Source organism: Camelus ferus, chromosome 26, assembly GCF_009834535.1.
Source record: "Camelus ferus isolate YT-003-E chromosome 26, BCGSAC_Cfer_1.0, whole genome shotgun sequence".
In the NCBI taxonomy this organism is placed as follows: Eukaryota; Metazoa; Chordata; class Mammalia; order Artiodactyla; family Camelidae; genus Camelus; species Camelus ferus.
Genome location: NC_045721.1, coordinates 548,935 through 567,499, shown reverse-complemented (window position 1 = coordinate 567,499; position 18,565 = coordinate 548,935). Strand labels below are relative to the sequence as shown.

At 38.4% G+C, this 18,565-nt stretch overlaps 1 protein-coding gene across 4 annotated transcripts in view; it reads right to left on the bottom strand.

Annotated features, from left to right (window-relative positions):
- Positions 1–7,609: 7,609 nt before the first annotated feature.
- HOOK3 (hook microtubule tethering protein 3) overlaps positions 7,610–18,565 on the bottom strand; it is a 93,639-nt gene continuing 82,683 nt past the window's right edge. For 2 of the 4 annotated variants that reach the window (XM_032468489.1, XM_032468491.1), the window contains 2 exons: positions 17,141–17,277; positions 7,610–13,201 (listed from right to left, as the gene is read on the bottom strand). In XM_032468489.1, coding sequence (XP_032324380.1) covers positions 13,186–13,201; positions 17,141–17,277 — 153 coding nt within the window. In that variant the 3' untranslated portion in view covers positions 7,610–13,185. Of the gene's footprint in view, positions 17,278–18,565 lie in introns of all 4 variants that reach the window. The other 2 variants (XM_032468490.1, XM_032468492.1) reach the window with 2 other exon arrangements.

Below are 18,565 nucleotides of genomic sequence, written 5' to 3'. Positions count from 1 at the left end.
TTTCACCCTCAACAGTAGGTTGTCAGGAAGGCTTTTCAGGGACTGTTTCAGCGGAGACTTGTGAGAGGAAAATGGGTGCCAGTTAGAGATCAGGGGGTGCGCATGTGGTGTGTTGTTGGGTCAGCAAGGATGCCAGCAGGACTGGGGCCCCGCGAATGACAGGAAGCAACTGGCAGGTGACAAGTTTAAAGAGGGAGCCAGGGACTATAGTAAGAATTTGGAATTTTATCATTACTGTTTTTGTTGTAGCAAAATAGTCATAACATGAAACTTATTTTTTTAACCTTTTTTTTTTTTGCAAGGGGTTATAATTAAATTTATTTACTTAATTATTTTTTAAATGGAGGGACTGGGGATTGAACCCAGCACCTCATGCATGCTGAGCATGCCCTCTACCACTGAGCTCTACCCCTATAACCATTTTTAAATGTAGTTTGGTGACCTTAAGTACATTCACATGGTTGTGCAACCGATATCACTGTCCATCTCCAGAACTTTGTCATCTTCTGAAACTGAAACTCTTTAACAGTTTAACATCAACACCCCATTCCCTCCTCCCTCCCACCCCTAGTAATCACTTACATTCTGTCTCTGTGAATATGATGATTCTAGGGACCTCAAAGAAGTGTAGACATACAGCATTTGTCCTTTGGTAACTGGCTTATTTCACCTTGCATAATGCTCTCCAAGTTATTCCGTGCTGTAGGCTGTGTCAGAATTCCCTTCTCTTTTTTAAGGCTGCATAATATTCCATTGTATGGATAGATCCCATTAAGTTTATCCATTCATTTGTGAATGAACATTTGGGTTGTTCCCACCTTTGGGCTGTTGTGAATTACGAAGTATTTTTTAGAGCCCCTGCTTTCACTTTTGGGTGTATACCCAACATGGGATTGCTTGATCACATGGTAATTCTACGTTTAATTGTTTTGAGGAACTGTTTTCCACAGCAGCTGTACAAGGTTTATTCAACCAGTGCCTGTTATGTCTTGGTTTTGTTTTGATAACCATGCTAATGAGTGTGAAGTGGCTTGTGATTTTGATTTGCATCTCCCTGAAGATTGGTAATGTTGAGCATCTTTTCATGTGCTTATGGACCACTTGTGGGGTTTGACTTTAAGTGGAAATTAGTGGGAGGTTTTGAGTAAGAAAGAGACATGATTTACATGTTTATAGGATTAGTTTGGCTACCATGTGTAAAGCACACACAGCAGAAAGGCAGGCATGGAAACAGATGGATGTAAAGCTATTGTAGCAGTCCGGGCAAAGGGTCAGAGTGTTTGAACTGTGATTCACAATTCACTGATCGATCATAAAACATTTTAGTGGGTCCTGGAAGCGACCAAGATGCTCCTCAGTTGGCAAATGGATAGATAAACTGTGGTGCATCTAGACAACGGAGTATTATTCAGTGCTAAAAAGAAACGAGTTATCGAGCCATTAAAATACAGAGGAAACTTAAATGCATATTATTAAGTGAAAGAAGCCAACCTGAAAAGGCTACACAATGTTATGATTCCAACTATGTGACATTCTGGAAAAGTCAAAACTATACAGACTATAAAAATATCAGTGGTTGCTGGAGGCTAGGAGGGAGGGAGAAATAGGAGGAGCACAGAGGGATTCTGTATGTTGGTCAAAGTACTCTGTATGGTGCTATCATGGTGGATACATGTCAGTATACGTTTGTCCAAACCTATGGAATATACAACATCAAGAGTGAACCCTAATGTAAACTGTGGACTTTGGGTGGTAATCCGGTGTCAGCGTAGGTTCACCAGCTATAACAAATGCACCATCTGATGGGGGATGTTGATGATGGAAGAGGCTGTGCATGAGTGGGAGTGGGGTATATGGGAAATCTCCGCACCTTCTGCTCAATTTTGCCATGAACCTAAAACTGCACTAAAAAATAAAGCCTATTTTTTTTTAAAGGGTCTTGTCTCAGTGAGGGGGCAAAGTGATCCTAGACTAAGCACTGCTCTGACTGGGCAGAATCCAAAAGGAATCAAACTGTTTCCAATTAACTGTACCCATAGTCAAGTTCAAGAATTATTATAGGAATAAAGAAATACTCAGTACTCCACAAAATAAAACTCACAGTGTATGGCATTTGATTAAAAATTACCATGTATGCCAAGAAGCAAAAATTTTGACTCAAAATGAAAAGAAAATAAAATCTATGAATCAAAACTGACCCAGAATTAACACAGATATTAGAACCAACAGACACAGACATTAATACAGTTAGAACTGTGTTCCATATTGATCAAGAAGCTAGAGGAAAGATTAAACATGTTAAGTAGAATAAGAAAAAAAAAAAACCTCTAGAAATGAAAAGTACACTGTGTGGCATTAATGACAAATTAGACATTACAGAAGAAAATACGAGTGGATATGAAGACACAGAAATAGAAATATCCAAAGTGAAACGCACAGGAAGAAGACTTAAGAGAGGTAAACAGAGCACAGTGAGCTGTGGGACTTCAGCTCACTAAAACTTGTGTAACTGGGGTCCCCCAGGGAGAGGAGCAGGCACCTGGACTGCAGCCTGTGAGAGACCCTGTGAGAGACCACCAGCGAGGCTGCACTTGCATTCCGGAACCACAGAAACTATTACTTTATGTAGCCAACATTTGGGTTAATTGTTATGTAGCAACAGATAACTAATACAGAAAAAAATGCATGGTAGAGGAAAGTGGAACAGTATTTTTAAATAATTGAAAGAAAATACCAGTGAAAATTTCTTTCAAACATGGTGGCAAAGTAGACTTTTTCAGATGTATGAAAGTTGAAACAATTCATCATCAGTAGATTTTCAGTACAAGAAATATTGAAGGGCATCTTTCAAAGCAGAAGGAAATAATACAAATAGAATTGGATCTACACAAAAGATCTACACAAAAGAAAGAAGACACCATAAATGGTAACTGTAATGGAAAATATAAAGACCATTTTTTCTGATTATACAAGTCTCTTTAAAAGATAGTTTACTGCTTAAAGCAGAAACAACAATGTATTATGGGCTGATAACAAATGTAGAATTAAAAAATGTAATAGTATATATAAAGGCTGGGAAGGATGAAATGGAAGTACATTATTGGAGGTTCTTATGCTATACTTGAAAGAGTATAATATCACTTGAAATTAAACTGTGATAAATTAAGTATACTATAAATTCTAAAGCAACTACTAACATAACACAACAGAGTTATAATGCGTCAACAAAGGAGAGAAAATGGAATAATAAAAAATACCCAATTATTCCAAAAAGAAGGTAAAAAAGTCACAAAGAATAGAGAGGACAAATAGAAAACAAATAGCAAGAAGGTAAAATTTAAACCTAACCAGATCAATAATCACATTAAATATAAATGGCTTAAACACAGAATTAAAAGGCAGAGATTATTATATTAAATAAAAGGGAAGACCCAATATATGCTCCCTACAAGAAACCTACTTTAAATATGAAGACACAAGTAAATTAAACATAAGAAGATAAAAAAGTACCACTGAGCCATATACCCCGCCAACAAAGTCGGTTTCAGATTTTAAAAAATTAGCAGAGATAAAAAAGATCATTTCATAATGACAGGGGGTCAGTTCATCAAAAAGATATATCAAGTATAAAAATTCATATGTCTAATAACAGCTTCAAAATAGGTAAAATAAAAACAAGAAGTAGAAATAGACAAACTCATAATTATAGTCAGATTTCACCCACCTCCCAGTAACTGATAGAAAAAGTAGACAGAAAATCAGTAATGCTATAGAAGACTTAAAGAGCATTCTCAACGTACTTCATCTAATCAGCATTCATAGAACGCTCCACCCAACAGTGGCAGAAGACAGATTCTCTTCAAGCGCACACCAAATATTTACCAAGACAGACATTATCCTAGGCCATAAAACAAGTCTCAATAAATTTAATAGGATTCCTGTCATACAAAATGTGTTCTCTAACCATAATGGAATTAAAATTAAAAATCACTAACAAAGATTCTTAGAAAATCCCCAAATCTTTGGAAACTAAGTAATACACTTTTAAGTACCTTATGGATCAAAGGTGAAATCAAAACGGAAGTCTGAAAATATTCTGAACTAGTTGAAAAGAGAAATATAGCATATAAAAATCTGTATGATGGAGCTAAGGTAGAAATGAGAAGGACATTTTTAGCACTAAAGGCCTATATTAGAAAACAGGAAAGGTTTTAAACCAATAACTTTGGGTTTTACCTTGAGAAACTAGAAAAAGAACAGCAAATGCAAACTAAAGTAAACTGAAGAAAGGAAATAAAGATCAGAATGGAAATCATGCAATAAGAATCAAAACAAAAAATAGAGAAAAATAAGAATCAAAAGCATCAAATGTGTTAGCATGGAACTAGAAATTGAAATTAAAAAAGCCATTTTAACAGCATCAAAAATATGAAATACTTAGGATAAATCTGGCAAAAGATATGAAAAGATGTGTACATTGAAAACTACAAAACACTGATGAGAGAAATTTAAGAAGACCTAAATAAATGGATGGAAAATATTAAGATGTCAATTCTCCCCAATTCATTCATAAATTCAGTGCAATCCCAATCAAAATTCCAGCAGGCTTTGTTTTGTAGAAATTGATAAGCTGATTCTAAAGTTTATATAGTAGGTAATACAAAGGACCACAACAGCTAAAACAACTTTGAAATTAAAAAAAAAAAAAAAAAAAAAAAAGAGGGAGGGCTTCCGTTATATGACTTCAACACCTCTCCTAAAGCTATGGTAATCAAGACAGGGTATTACTGGTGTCATGACAGGCAGCCAGAAATAAGACTCATACACATATAGACAACTGATTTTCAACAAAGGTGTAACATGCACTTCAGTGGAGAAAAGATAGTTTGAACAAATGATGTTGAACAGTCCTCCATGCCTATGCCGATAAACAAAGAACAAAAAAGCCCTACGGGGAAGGGTACAGCTCAAAGTGGCAGAGCGCCTGCTTATTAGCATGCATGAGGTGCTGGGTTCAATTCCCAGAACCTCCTCTTAAAAAAAAAAAAGTACATAAATAAATAAACCTAATTACCTCCCCTCCCCCCCAAAAGCCCTACAATCCATACCCTGCATTTGCATTTGCACATCTACAAAAATTAAGTCAAAATGGGTAACAAGCATAAACGTAGTGTCTAAATCTACCATTAGACCCAGCCATTTCACCCAAGAGAAAGGAAACACAGTTCCCTGTATAGTATGAGGCTTGTAAGCAAACATTCGTAACAGCTTCATTTGTAACAGCCCCAAACTGAAAACAACTCAAACACCCAACAGAGAATGAACAAAGAAACTGCGGCACATCCATACAATGGAAATACACTCTGCAATAAAAAGGAATGAACTATGGATACACACAACACGGACAAACCTCAGATTATGCTGAGCTAAGGAAGCCTGACAAAAATGAGTACAAACCACAGGATCCTATTTACACGGTTAGATTACGTGCACGAAGTAGTCTACAGTGACAGAAAGCAGAGAAGTGGGTTAAGGATGGGTGTAGGGGAGCTGGAGGGCTTGTGCCAAATACCAGGGGGCCTGAGAGACTTTTTTGGGGTGATGGATAAGCTCATTATTCTGACTGTTGTGATGGATTCATCGCAAGTATATACATTTTGAAAAATTATCAAACTGCACACTTAAAAATATGCAGCTTGAAAATTAACAATAATTCATTAATAAAGACAGGCTGAAGATATGGGAAACTGTATATTTGTATGTTAATAGGAACAATTCAGTAGAGGGAAAAAAAACTGAAAATGCCAGGGAAATCTCTGAAAACATGTCCTTTAGGAAAAGCCACTGTACAAATATAGGACTTTGACCAGGAATATGGACAGTTCATCACTGCACAAGAGACCCTCGTGTTTTGGACAATTTCCTTAAAAATATTGTCCCAGAAATTAACTGCCAGAGTAGAGGGCAGAATCATTTTATAGCTTGTGTTACATACAGTTAGATACAAGAAGTAGGAGTGGATTTGTGGCTTCACTCTTACCTGAGTTCTATGTAGTATCTACCGGAGGTTTTGCTTGCACTGAAGTTACCTACCTGGTTGTTTGCCCCACTGTGGATGCGCTGGGCACAGGGATCAGAAAACGGGGGACGATTTTGACTTCAGAAGTATGATCTTTCTTCCTAGCAGAAATCTCCCTTCTCTTTGCATCCAGGACGATGGAGTTGTGGTAATGTGGCCATTCCTCCACTGAGAAGTGGTGTCAGCCCTTTGAACTGGTCTCGCCTGTGACACTTCTGACAAATTCACAGAACGGATGCTGTGCAGTGTCCCAGAGTGGGTCCTAACAAGCTGTGAAGCGCTCACCAGGGTTTCTTAGAACTCTAGCTCTGGGGGATGCTGGCTGCCTCTAGCAGGTCCATCTCCAGCAAGACTCCACTTTGTGCGAGTGTCCAGCCAGCCGTGTCAGGCGGTCGGGTGGAGTGATGACCCTCAGATGCTCTGCGCACACCAGTCTGGGTACCTCAGGTGAGAACGGTCTTCAGATGACTGTAGCCTCAGCCATCACCTGCCTGTGACAGGAGGGGCCCCGGTGGGGAGCAGCTGAGCCTGTCTCCAGCCCCCGAGAGGACATTATCATTAATGCCATGACCTTGAGGAGTGGTCTGCAGTGCGGCAGTGACCGGAATGGTGCAGAAACGAACTCCAGGCCAGCTGGGTGACATCTCTATTTGGGGACTTTTCTGTGTTGTACCTCATTTGATCACACGACTTGTTTGAAGGCAAAAACATATTTTGCTTTACTGTTTGGGATTCCACCTACCTTCTCATCCCCGTCTCCTTGGCTTCAGAATTCAACACAGGGCAGACACTCAATAAATGCTAAACTTAATATGGTTATCTCTGTGCTAATGAGTGAAGAAAACTTACATGTATCTTTCTAACATTAAAATGTCACATTAAATACACATTACAGTGGGCCCGAGGTTGGCTACATGCACACTGTTTTTTTTTAAATTTTGGTGTTCAATTCACTTTGGAATTACTTAGCTGATTATTCTAATGTCAACATAATCAATTTCCCCACTGTTACTATTACTTTACATAACACTGCAGATGGCATATTTCAATCATGTTTAGGGTGGAGGTGGGGGAAAAGGGTGAATTTTAAGGGTCTACAGCCAGGAAAAGGGGCATTTATTGCCTACACAGGATGCTTCAATAATAATGCCTTCTGTCGTTAAGCATGCAAATACTCTCCCATTGGTTCTTGGACTGTCTGTGATTAAGATTGATCATGTTAAGAGGTTAACTCCCAAGAGGGGAAAAGCCATGCTTAACTTTTATTCCTAAGAACTTTGGACGATCAGCTTATGCACATTAAGGATCAGCCTAAATCAAAACAAAGTCAAACTAAACAAACAAACAAACAAAACAAAGTCTATCTTAGGTACAGGGGAAAAAACTCAAAAGAATGTTCCTGATTTACAATAAGTCAGTGGCATAATATTTAACTTAATAGGACAAAGGTAAGTGTATGAATATTATATAATTACTGAACGTGTCTGTCACGGTTGAAGAGCAAAAATTAAAAACAAAAAAACCCTAAGCTGAATTTTTATACAAGTCTTTATTTACAACTTGTTTAACAACTGTACACTTTTTGCAGCCTTGAAAACATTTTTGTACTTGAATGGGAAAATATAGTTTGACCAAATCTTAACTTTATTCTTCATATACATATATTATATGCATACATATAAACATATACATATAATTAATACCATAACAAGTTGGCAGTCATAAAATTAAAATGAGTAAGTGATATCAAAAGGAACCATACAATATACGAGTTCAAAAAAATTAAAAATCTGTCTTCTGGTGGTTTCTTGGACTTTAGGTTTTGTGACTTTAGTGAAAATTTCTTACTGAGGCTGTCTAACAAATCTTTCACCTCAGGAAAAAATCAGTGAGAAAACCCACGAATCGAACATAGTAAATGGTTGGCAAACTTGATAAACAGGTGGAAAAATGCTTGGATGCTACTATGTACACTGTTGCTAAACCTGTTTTGATTCCACTTGTGAGCTGAGAAATTTCAAGGCCTACGTGGATTTCCTTTTTTGGATTCTAACGACTAAGAATGAAATCGCGAAATGACAAATTCATAGTCAACCAGAAATAAGAACATACCTAGCAATATTCTTTTTGCAAAGGCCAAACTACAAGGTGGACTACGACTTCAGGTATCAAACTGACAACTCACAGACAATCAATAATACTTAAGACATGAGTGTAAGGCTTTTGGAGCTGAGGCTGTAACCCGTACAACTCCAACTGCAATGTACTAAGGTGTTTTCCAGCTCATCCGAAAAGTTTCGAAAATATTATAGGAAGAAAAAAAGCCTCTTTCTATCCCCAAATCTTTGATAAGAATGTGTTAATCAAAATAAGGCAAATTATTAAATTATTAGATATGTTTAAATTTTACCATTCATTACCCAACCAAACATTGGCTGTTATAAGTGGTGGGGCAACTGTCAAAGCATGAAAGTTGCAAAATAAGATTCAACCTGGAAATCATTCAAAGCATTATGAGTTACACATAATCTGTAAACAGCAAAGTTAGTGTTAGCAATGGTGTTTTAGTGCATCTGAATTTTAAATAACTAAGGCTATTAAAAAATTAAAAGACTACTGTTAAGAAAATTAAAGGCCCCCAAATCATTGATTGGCATTTGTGTGCAGTCATTTCCTGCATTTATACTAGCACGTTCTTTCTTATTTCAAGCATATTGTAAATTTCCTGTAACTAATAATATGAGTTTCCGCGGAACACACGTTAAATTAGGCCACCAAGAAAATCAGAAAACAAACTCTGAGCACACCAGTTACTCATATGTGCTTGAACAACAGTAAGACTTTCATTATAGTTGCTTGGAACTTGACACTGCGAGATCAAGTCTGCAGCTTGATTAAAAAGTTTACAGAGGAAGAGGAAAGTATCTGACTTCCTAACAGGATAGTTTTAACTAAGTACCAAGCTGACTCCAAAGAATTAGGACTAGTCTCTTATATTCATTTAAAAAATTCAAGGATGCATCTGTGGAGATCCTTTTAGTCAGGTTAAGCACTTTAGTATGAGGCCAAGTAAATTAATAAATCTTTAAAAAGTTTCACCATTATGCTGTACACCAGAAATTGACACATTGTAACTAACTACACTTCAAATATAAAAAAAAAAAAGCTTCATTAACTAAATCACTGGAATAAAATGTTGACTTCATACATGAAACTTAACTTAATTCATAATCTAAGTAGATAAGAGCAAGAAACTATGAAGAAAATCAAAGAAATTATTTGGATCTTGATTCACCTTTAGGGTGGAAGATAATCAAGTGTGATTCAGGGACAGAAACAAAAAAAAAGCTGTTGGCAACTTTCATTAGATCTATACAGATTCAACAGAATGGAGGAATATGATGTTTATCAGCTTTTATTTGTAAATACGTTCAGCATTCATCAGTTTCTGCTCAGTAAGTGTTAGAAACTATGAATCATCAATTTAAAAAGACTATTTAAAAAAGGAAAAAAACCTGAAGATACTAAGTTATGATTTATGAAATTATTTAATTATATCACTTAAAAAGTAAAGTGCTAAGAATCTGTTCAAAAAAGATATTGAAAACTAGTTCCAAAGAATGGGGTTTTGCTTTTTTCCAAGGTCTTTTAAGAAGGGCTGGTATTCATTTGTATAAGAAAAATAGCTTTTTTCAACTATGCCAGTAAAATCTAAGAGTATCATAAGTTAACTGAATATCTTTATTTTGTCCTTATTTTATCTTTGGGCATTACAACACTGTCAAAAAAGTTATTTTCTGCAGTGATGGAAATGTTCTCTATCTGTGCTGTCTAGCATGGTAACCACTAAGCATGTGGTTCTGAGCACTCGAAAGGTGGCTGGGGAATTGGGGAACTGAATGCTTTGTTTGTTTAATTTTTTTTAAGTTTTTTTTTTTTTTTTGAGGGAGGAAATTAGGTTTGATTGATTGATTGATTGATTGATTTATAATTGAGGTACTGGGAATTGAACCCAGGACCTGGGAACTGAATTCTTGATTTTACTTAATTTAAATTTAAATTAGCACATGTGGTGGTGAATTGGCCAATGTGGGTCTAGAGTCTCCTCTTAACTAGATTAACAGGGAGCCAAAAGACATTTAGAAGGTGACTCATCCACTCGGTGACTAATTAGCAGATATTCAAAACATTATTTTTTGTCCTCGTGGGTGAGTGTGTGTGTGCCGTTGTGTTTGATTTTTGCTTTTTCACTGTGGGAGGACGGACACGCTCTTCCCTCAAAGGTTGGAGCCCAGCCTTCTCTGTGTTACCCTCTTCTAGGTGACCTGCCCAAGCAGGCAGTGATGCAGAAGAAAGCACTGCAGAACTTTTCACACAATTAAAGCATTTCTCGGGTGAGGGGACAGCTCAAATGGTAAGAGCGCATGCTTAGTATGCATGGGGTGTTGGGTTCAATCCCCTATACCTCCTCCAAAAATAAACAAACTCAATTACCTCCCCATGCCAAAAAACAAAAACAAAACACCAAAAAAAGCATTTCTCTCATCTAAAACCATGAGATAACACAAAACTCTAAAAGAACATTCTTATGAGTGAATCTCCCTATTCTTTGGTAATCATTCGTATCAGTGTTTACCTAACAACAAATATCTCAGTATATTTTGACTATGATTTTAAGATTAATATATTCGAGTCCAAATGGAAGAGTCTGGACTCCCCAAAACATCTCTCAATAGAATAAGCTGCAAACTTTGTTGTATTTGAACTTAGGAAAATGGCCAAGTCCACAGAGCACGTCTGTTATAGCAGAACTAAGGATGTTTCTGTTGCATTCTGCCATCGTTAGTGCCTGCTCTTCCCCATCACCTCACCCCCATTGTTTTCCAAGTTCTTGGACTTGACCGCTCCTTAAACTTGGCTTCCTTTCTCCTGTCTCTGAGTACATACAATGATGAAGAAACTGGGAAAGTTAAGGACTGTTTGCAGGTTTGCATTTGGGGAGATGGACAAGTCAAAGGCAAGAACATCTTCTGATGAACTAGAAGACTGTTCACCTTTTATTAATGCAACTCCAGAAAACGAAAAGTTTAAAGTCTGTCTGCATTTGGGGGAACTTGGCTTCACGAGTATTAACTTATGGGTCTTATTCATGTGAAATATAAAATGTAGTTCTCGCCTAGTAGCCCCCACCCAGCTTCATATAGATTTCTGGACTTAGAACTTCAGATCTGACTTTAAAAATTTCAGGAAGAGTACAAAGCCCTTTATCTGGACAATCTTTTCCATGTTTCTTAGTGAGCCTTCCAAAATGAGGAAAAGAACCCCAGTGGAAAAGATATAAATAGAAAATGCCACAGAAGCGTGAAGGAAAATAATTATCTAATATTAGTAAAGTGCTGTGAATCTCACAGTAGAGTATAAATAATACAAAAGTGAGTAACAGTAATAGGAAATACTATTAAGTCACTCTAATAGTGACACATAAAATAAACACACTAGAATGTATATACAGTAATCACTGTCTACAGGTTGACAAATACACCAAGAATAAACACGAGTCCCTTTGATAAATTTTAGGGCATAAATGCTAATCTGATTCTTTTCCTTTATCGACTCAGAGCTCTCTGAAGTGGTAACATGCCTGGGCAGAGGTCTCCCACGTACGTGAGAGCCTCAGCAAAAGCTTTGGTGGTTTTTTCTCACTTTGAGATCGCTCTTAAACTCTGAGTAGATTTCACTCAGGATATTTGATAGCCCCACCGGCCTTAACCTTTGAGGCCACGGACACCCTCTCTAGTGATTTCACCATCAGACCCGAAACATCTAATTCAGAGCCTGGCAGTAATGTATCAGGGACCTAAAGGCTCTCCTTGAATATATATATATATATATATATATATATATATATATATATTTATTTATTTAAAAGTCTACTCCTGCCTTCATTTTAAACACAGTTTTCTGTGGGGCTAATGTATATAATTAAGGGAGACATAAAACTGAGCATGTGGTTTAGAAACCAGGTACAGCGGTAGATCTAGGTCACTGCTGGGAAACTGGCAGTGATTTTCGGCCACCACAGAGCTCTCATCTCATCATAGCAGACTATGCCTATGGCCGTAAATCCCTACCTTGGATTTAGCTCACAGGTTAACAGTTTTGTGACGAAAACAGATCCTTCCCCTCCACTCATGAACATGTGCAGTTGACACCGTGGGCCCAGTTAATGCCCACTGATGGGGAGGAGGGTGAGAAACTAGATTAAATTTTCGTCTACTCTTTTTTCATTGCGAGATCATGTAATAAAGTCAGAAGATTTCATGTAAACCATTACTTTAGGAACATTCATTAAGACAAGTGTAATTGAACTGCGTCAGCCCCTGCGCCTGCCTGGATGTTTCCTTCTAATCAGGCCACTTCTGATGACGGACTCTACGCTCTAGGAATGGATTTGCCTCCAAGCCTTCTGTTACCTTCTCAGATTTCTATGCTCTCAGGGCAAAGAATCCGAGTATATTTCAAGATAACATTAAATACACATTTTATAAGTTTTTATATTTAAAAACACACGTGAATTGGATTGAGAGAGACTGTTTGAAAACCAAATTATCAGTACGTACTTCCCAAGAACACAGTCAGTGATTTAAAAGAGCTGATGTCATCCCATCTGGGCTGTCCTTCATCTTATACAAGGGGAGGTAAATACTGATACTTCTGTGATTTAGGGGAAAGCAGAGGGGGAGAAATTAGCTGTGTCAGCAGCAAATGCGTTTATGTCCTTACGCTTCTGAGAAGTAAATATTTACTGCAAAACTTTAGAACAATAAAATGACCATGCTTAAGTTGGACACTTAAAACATGTTCAAAATTTTCAATAAAATGAACATACACCAATTATTATTGAAATATGCTTTATAGAGAGTAAAAAAATTGGATGACAGATACATTGAGAATAGCCTTCCTCACATAAAAGTTCATGATACAAAACATTCAAATCATTATCCTTACAAAGAATAAGCTGGGAAATGCTTTGTAAATGTAGTGAGACTGGGCTGCACGTCGACCAAGATGAGCCGCCCTTGTGACTCCAGGAAAAGAGAGTCTTGTCACTGAGTGGAAACCCTTTTAATGCATAAAAGGGGAAACAAATTTTAAAAATATGCCAAAATAAGTTTCGAAGATTCTGAGATCGCATTTTATTTTGTCCTGTACAGTCTTTCATCCTGCCTTATAGGGTATCACACAGGCTTCACTGCTAAGAGATACAAGCCTACATCAGTTCGACATCCATTTCCGGGCAGATAAAAAAATCAGACTGTGTTTCCATAGTTTAATGGACAGACACCAAAAAGCATCTTATTCTGCCCTCAGCAAAAAGCAAGATGCCAAGCACTTTCTTCTCCCTTTAGGATCACAGGTGTTCTTACCTACGTGGCTGTAGACTAGCCAGGTTTACACTATCTGTGGGTTGTGGGCGCCTTATCGGATGGACCGCACGTGTTCCACTTGGGGGTAACTAACACTCCTGGGGTCTGAGACCTGGACAACTGGAGACTCAATGCAGAGAGGTAAGGTAAGTTCAAACATTTAGAATTTTGTTTCAAGTTAATTCTCATATTGGGATCAAGATTTCCAAGTTTCTAACACGAGGTTATCTTTAAAAGATGAATGCTTGTCTGAGAGCAAGAGACACGAAGAAAAATTTCATATCTGGAGATATGAATAAACAAAACTGCTATGACAAAGGAGATGCGAGTAAAATAGCTCATAAATAAAATGTACCTTCGCTTCAACCTAAATCATCCTTCCCTTCACAACCACTTCCTGCTGACCTGTTGGTCCAGCACGGATTTTCATGCCTTCCTGAGGACCACTGGTATACCTACGAGGGCTGGGGTTTCTGACTGGTAACGTTTAGCTTAAGTTAGCACAACTGGGCTTTTATTACACAGTACTGACCTCAACAAAATAACAGATGACAACAGCATCCTTATAATGAATCATCTCACTGGCCAGTTCTACTGGGCTGGACCATCAAACAGAAATCATTCCATCCTGATCAATTTTAGAAAATGGAGCCTTTATTCTGGGACTTCTTTTTCTTGGTTATTATGAATTAGACACGTGATAAAAGATACGACTGAGTTTTTGAAAGTTCTTTTAAGATATGTACAATCATATTATTTATTCTCTTTTTCAGATGTGGTGAACTAATATTTGCTGGATTTTTCCCCCCATTACACACTCCTGAAATACACACTGCAGAATATAAATTTTATGCTTTTATAGTGTTTAGTTATTACTTTGTATTTTCTTACCCTGTCTAGGAGGAAAACAGAAAATAAGCTTTTTGTTGATGAGAACTCAGACCCGGGGGTGATGGTTCGGCCCAGCCGGAACGGGGTATCACTGCGCTGACTCCACCTGCGGCCGGACGGGCGCTGCTGCCCCGGGACTGGGGCTTGGCGGGGCTGCCCCGGGCCAGGGCGGCTGCACCAGGGCCGCAGGGCCCGTCTAGATAAGGCGCCCAGTGCCTTTCACCTTCCTGACAGACCACGCAGCATCACAAGCCTCCTGAAACATTCTGAGTCATTACTGGAGACACAGAGATTTATAAATCCTGTTCGAAGCTGAGCCAAGGTAAGCAGGGTTCTCACTGTGACTGCTAAGTTTTTATTTCTGCTTTTTTAAAAAAAAAATCACAGAATGTTTAGAAATGTAATTTCTGCTAGGCAATGAAAACAACATACTACGATTTAAAGATACGGCCAAGGTGAGTGAAAGTTACAAATGTAAACACCAGAATAATGGCAAGTAACAGACGCTGCAGACAAACAAGACGGAAAACTTCCTTCTAAAAGCTTGGGGCACTTGCTTCTCCTTAGAGAAACATATCTGAGCAGGTGGGTGCAGCAGGAGACCAGGACTGGGGTAGTAAATAGGAAACTAAAATGAAAGCCTCTGATCTCATGGTATATGACCCATTTATAATAAACAGCTCATAGACTCCTTTTTTCATCTATCTTATTCTGCAGATCTATTTCCCAATAATTTTAATCTTATCAAGGTTAGTGTTCATGCCCTGCTTTTAAACAGTCGGATCCTGACTCTATTTGTGAAAGAAGGGGAAGGGGGCGGGGGTGGGAGGCTGAACCACCTGAAATCATTTTTAATCTTTTATTGTCAAAACTTCCTGTGTTGATGAGGTCTGCGTAGCCTCCGGAAAGCCCACAGTATATTTCATCCACGTGGTTCTCTCCATTCCTCCTAATTCCTTCTGCTTTACTTCTTACCCAGCAGAAGCATTCACACTGAGCTCAGACTTCTGCACTTAACGTGAAAAATTAGCACAGTGATGCCTTGGGTCACTTCTGTGTCTACTCTGACATCTTGCTTCAAGTATGGTTTCTGAGGACAAATGAAAACACTACTAAATTTCAGGTCAATTTTCTTATGAAAAAAAAAGGAAACATGGATTTCAAAATCAAACACCTGAATATAGTTTCTGAAAATTCTTAATTTAGCTTGATTTAAGGTTACTCACTTTTTAGTATACAAAACGAAATAAAACCTGAACTGCCAAACAGCACGTACATGAAATAAAATCCTCTAATTAGGTGACCCTAGCTAGACAACCAACCTAATTTCTGTAAAGTTTGCTTAAAAAAATGGCCGATGGTGCAAGAAAAAGGCTGGAGGAGAATTTAAACTTAATTTGGGGCCAAATACTTAAGCCAGTATGGAAAGTCAGGCAGAGACATTTCATTTTCAAATGAATGATACTTTGCATTTATATAGCACCTTATATGGTCAAAGTGCTTTGCAGTCATCATTACTGGACAGCCGTTCATCAATGTAAATAAACATAGTTTATCATCTGTCAACAAATCTAAGCACTTCGGGGCAATCAAATACCCAAGAGAATCTACTCAGTAGCAAATTCTTAGACTAGTACATTGAATTAGGAAGAAATTTAAGAGCCCTGTCATAACGTCACAGACAAGAAGTTACTTATTGATCTTAATGACTGATGCTATGATGTTACGTATTAGGGATCATCAAGAAATAGAAGGGTTTACGTTAAGGAATAAATAAATCAAATGAGGTGCGAGCCAGCAAGGAAATGACCCCAAAGATAAGACTACCTATGACTTGTAAGTATATAAAAAATAACTCTTTTAGATATGGAAGGCAGTCAAAACTATAAATTCCAGCCCCATTGCTAGAATTTGATCCTCAGTTATGTTAATATTCCAAAACAGGAAAAAAAAAGTGAATGCACTGCCTGATTTTTTTTTTTCTGTAACTTCTCCCCAAATAACCTAACCAATGCATTCACTTCTGCCAGCAAACAAGATAGCAGGAAATAATGAAACTCTACTTATGTTCTAAAAATAGTTTCCAGCTCTTCGGACAAATTTAACTTCCTATAAAACAATGTGAAAACTCATTTTTTTTTTCCCTCTAAATAATTCTACCAGGTGCCTTGGGTAAGATCTGATTAGCACCCCTGCCAACGTATTTGTCTTTGCAAAAAGTGCACTTGCCAACCATTTGACATAGTAAATATGCAAGTTATCTGAAGTGCATTTGGAAAACAATTGAAAACACAGATTAATACGTTGTAAAAAGGTTAATTCCCTTTAAACAAAGACATTCTTAGAAAGCATGGTAACAGAGGCACGATACAGAATATAAACTGTGTATCAATTATTGGCAGAAAGTCTAATTCATTACAAAGCTTACACCACTGGGGAAAGGACATGTTCATACAAAGAAAAGTACTACACTGATATACAACACTTTTTAATTGGGCATTTAAAAATTTTTTGGCACGTTAAAAGGAACCAAAAGGACTACAAAATAAAGGGCCAAGAAACGAAAACATTATAGGTACAGAAGAGAGAAAGTCCTCAAAGGAGAAACAGCTAAATCTTAACATAAAATAGAGACAAAAATATAAGTTGGCTGAAATTTCCTGAAATGCTGTTACATGGAACAGAAGGATGCTTTGAATGCAGGGCGTTTTTTTGTTTTACTCTAACGGCAAGACTCGTCTACCTGGCGGTGGCTGGCTGAACGTGGCCCGGGTAGGATCTTCTGGTGCTGGTGGCTTGTCTTTGCCTCGCCAGAAATGACTGCCCCGAACCTGTGCTAGCGAGTCTGTCTTCGGCTGCCTTTTTATGCAGAGTCATTCCCTGTATAACAGAAAAAGAGTAACCAATGGAAAAAGAGTGGAACACACTGTCGCGGAAGAAAATTTCCTCATGCAGAATCTGCCACGTGGCGTCTTATGGCACAATTAGGAAAGTTAATTCTGCTCAGTGTGGACTAAAATCTTAAAGAGACATATTTTAGTCCCAACAATTAGGTACAGATCCCCTTTTGAAAAAATTAAGGCTGAATTTTCTGAATTGACAATAACCCAAACAACAGATGACAGAGACGGATTTTTTGGAACACGTTACACAGGCTCAATCATACACACTTGCCTTTCCAATCACGCGTAGAAAGTGATTTTCCAAGAAGAAAAAGTTCAGTTGATTGGTGGTGGTTGATTCGTGTGGGGATTTGAGAATCACAGGGCTTATTCGGAATGGAAAGACACAAAAGCACCTGTTGTTTCTTAAGGTCGAGAGTCACGCCAGGCACAATACGTACCCCTGGGCCGGTTTCCTTCACTGCAGGCAGACTTGGATGCTCAAGTTAGGGGAAGTCCCCGACAGCCCACCAGAGAGGGCCCTGAGAGCACAGGGCTCTTTCCTGAGGATGGGAGAAGGCCGCCTCCTAGCTCGGGAGGGAGGAAACGGAGGAGGAGGAGGGGGAGGGGGAGGGGGGGGGGGGGTCTGGCGCTGGCTTGCTGGCTCGTTTACCGAGCTGGCCAGCGAGGAGCTGGGGCCAGACGCACAGTGAGAGCTGGGGCAACAGCTTCTTCTCCGCAGGGATCGGAAACTAGCAAAACCACGGGAGGAAGGGGGAGCTGGCAACTTGGAAGGAGAAGAAACAGAGCCAAGAGGAGAGGCAGAGAGGTCAGCCAGGAGGAGGAGCTGGGCATAGGGAAGACAGGAGCCAGACAGCCCTCCCATCACTAGGGAGCCTCCAGGGAAAACAGGGGTTCTGGCCTAGCGTTTTTCATAGAATTTCTGCCTGTCGCCTGCCCCAGATACACAACGTTCTGCATCTTCCCAATGAGAAATCCAGGACATGCTGTTCACTCAATTTGAAATTAAAGCATTTAAGGATCTGAATCAAATGGACAGATATGTATTTGTAGTATTTAATTTAGTAATTTGGCTACATACATTCATAGTTATATTTTATTTAAAATATCCTTTCCCCCCCCACTTTCACATTCCAAGTAACTTACTCAAATTCCTAACACACTTTTAAGACCTCAGTGCCCATCACAAGGCCATTCTCAGAGACGCTTAATCCATTTCAGTGGTCTGAGATGTGGTCTGAGATGCAGGACTTCCTGCACGTGTG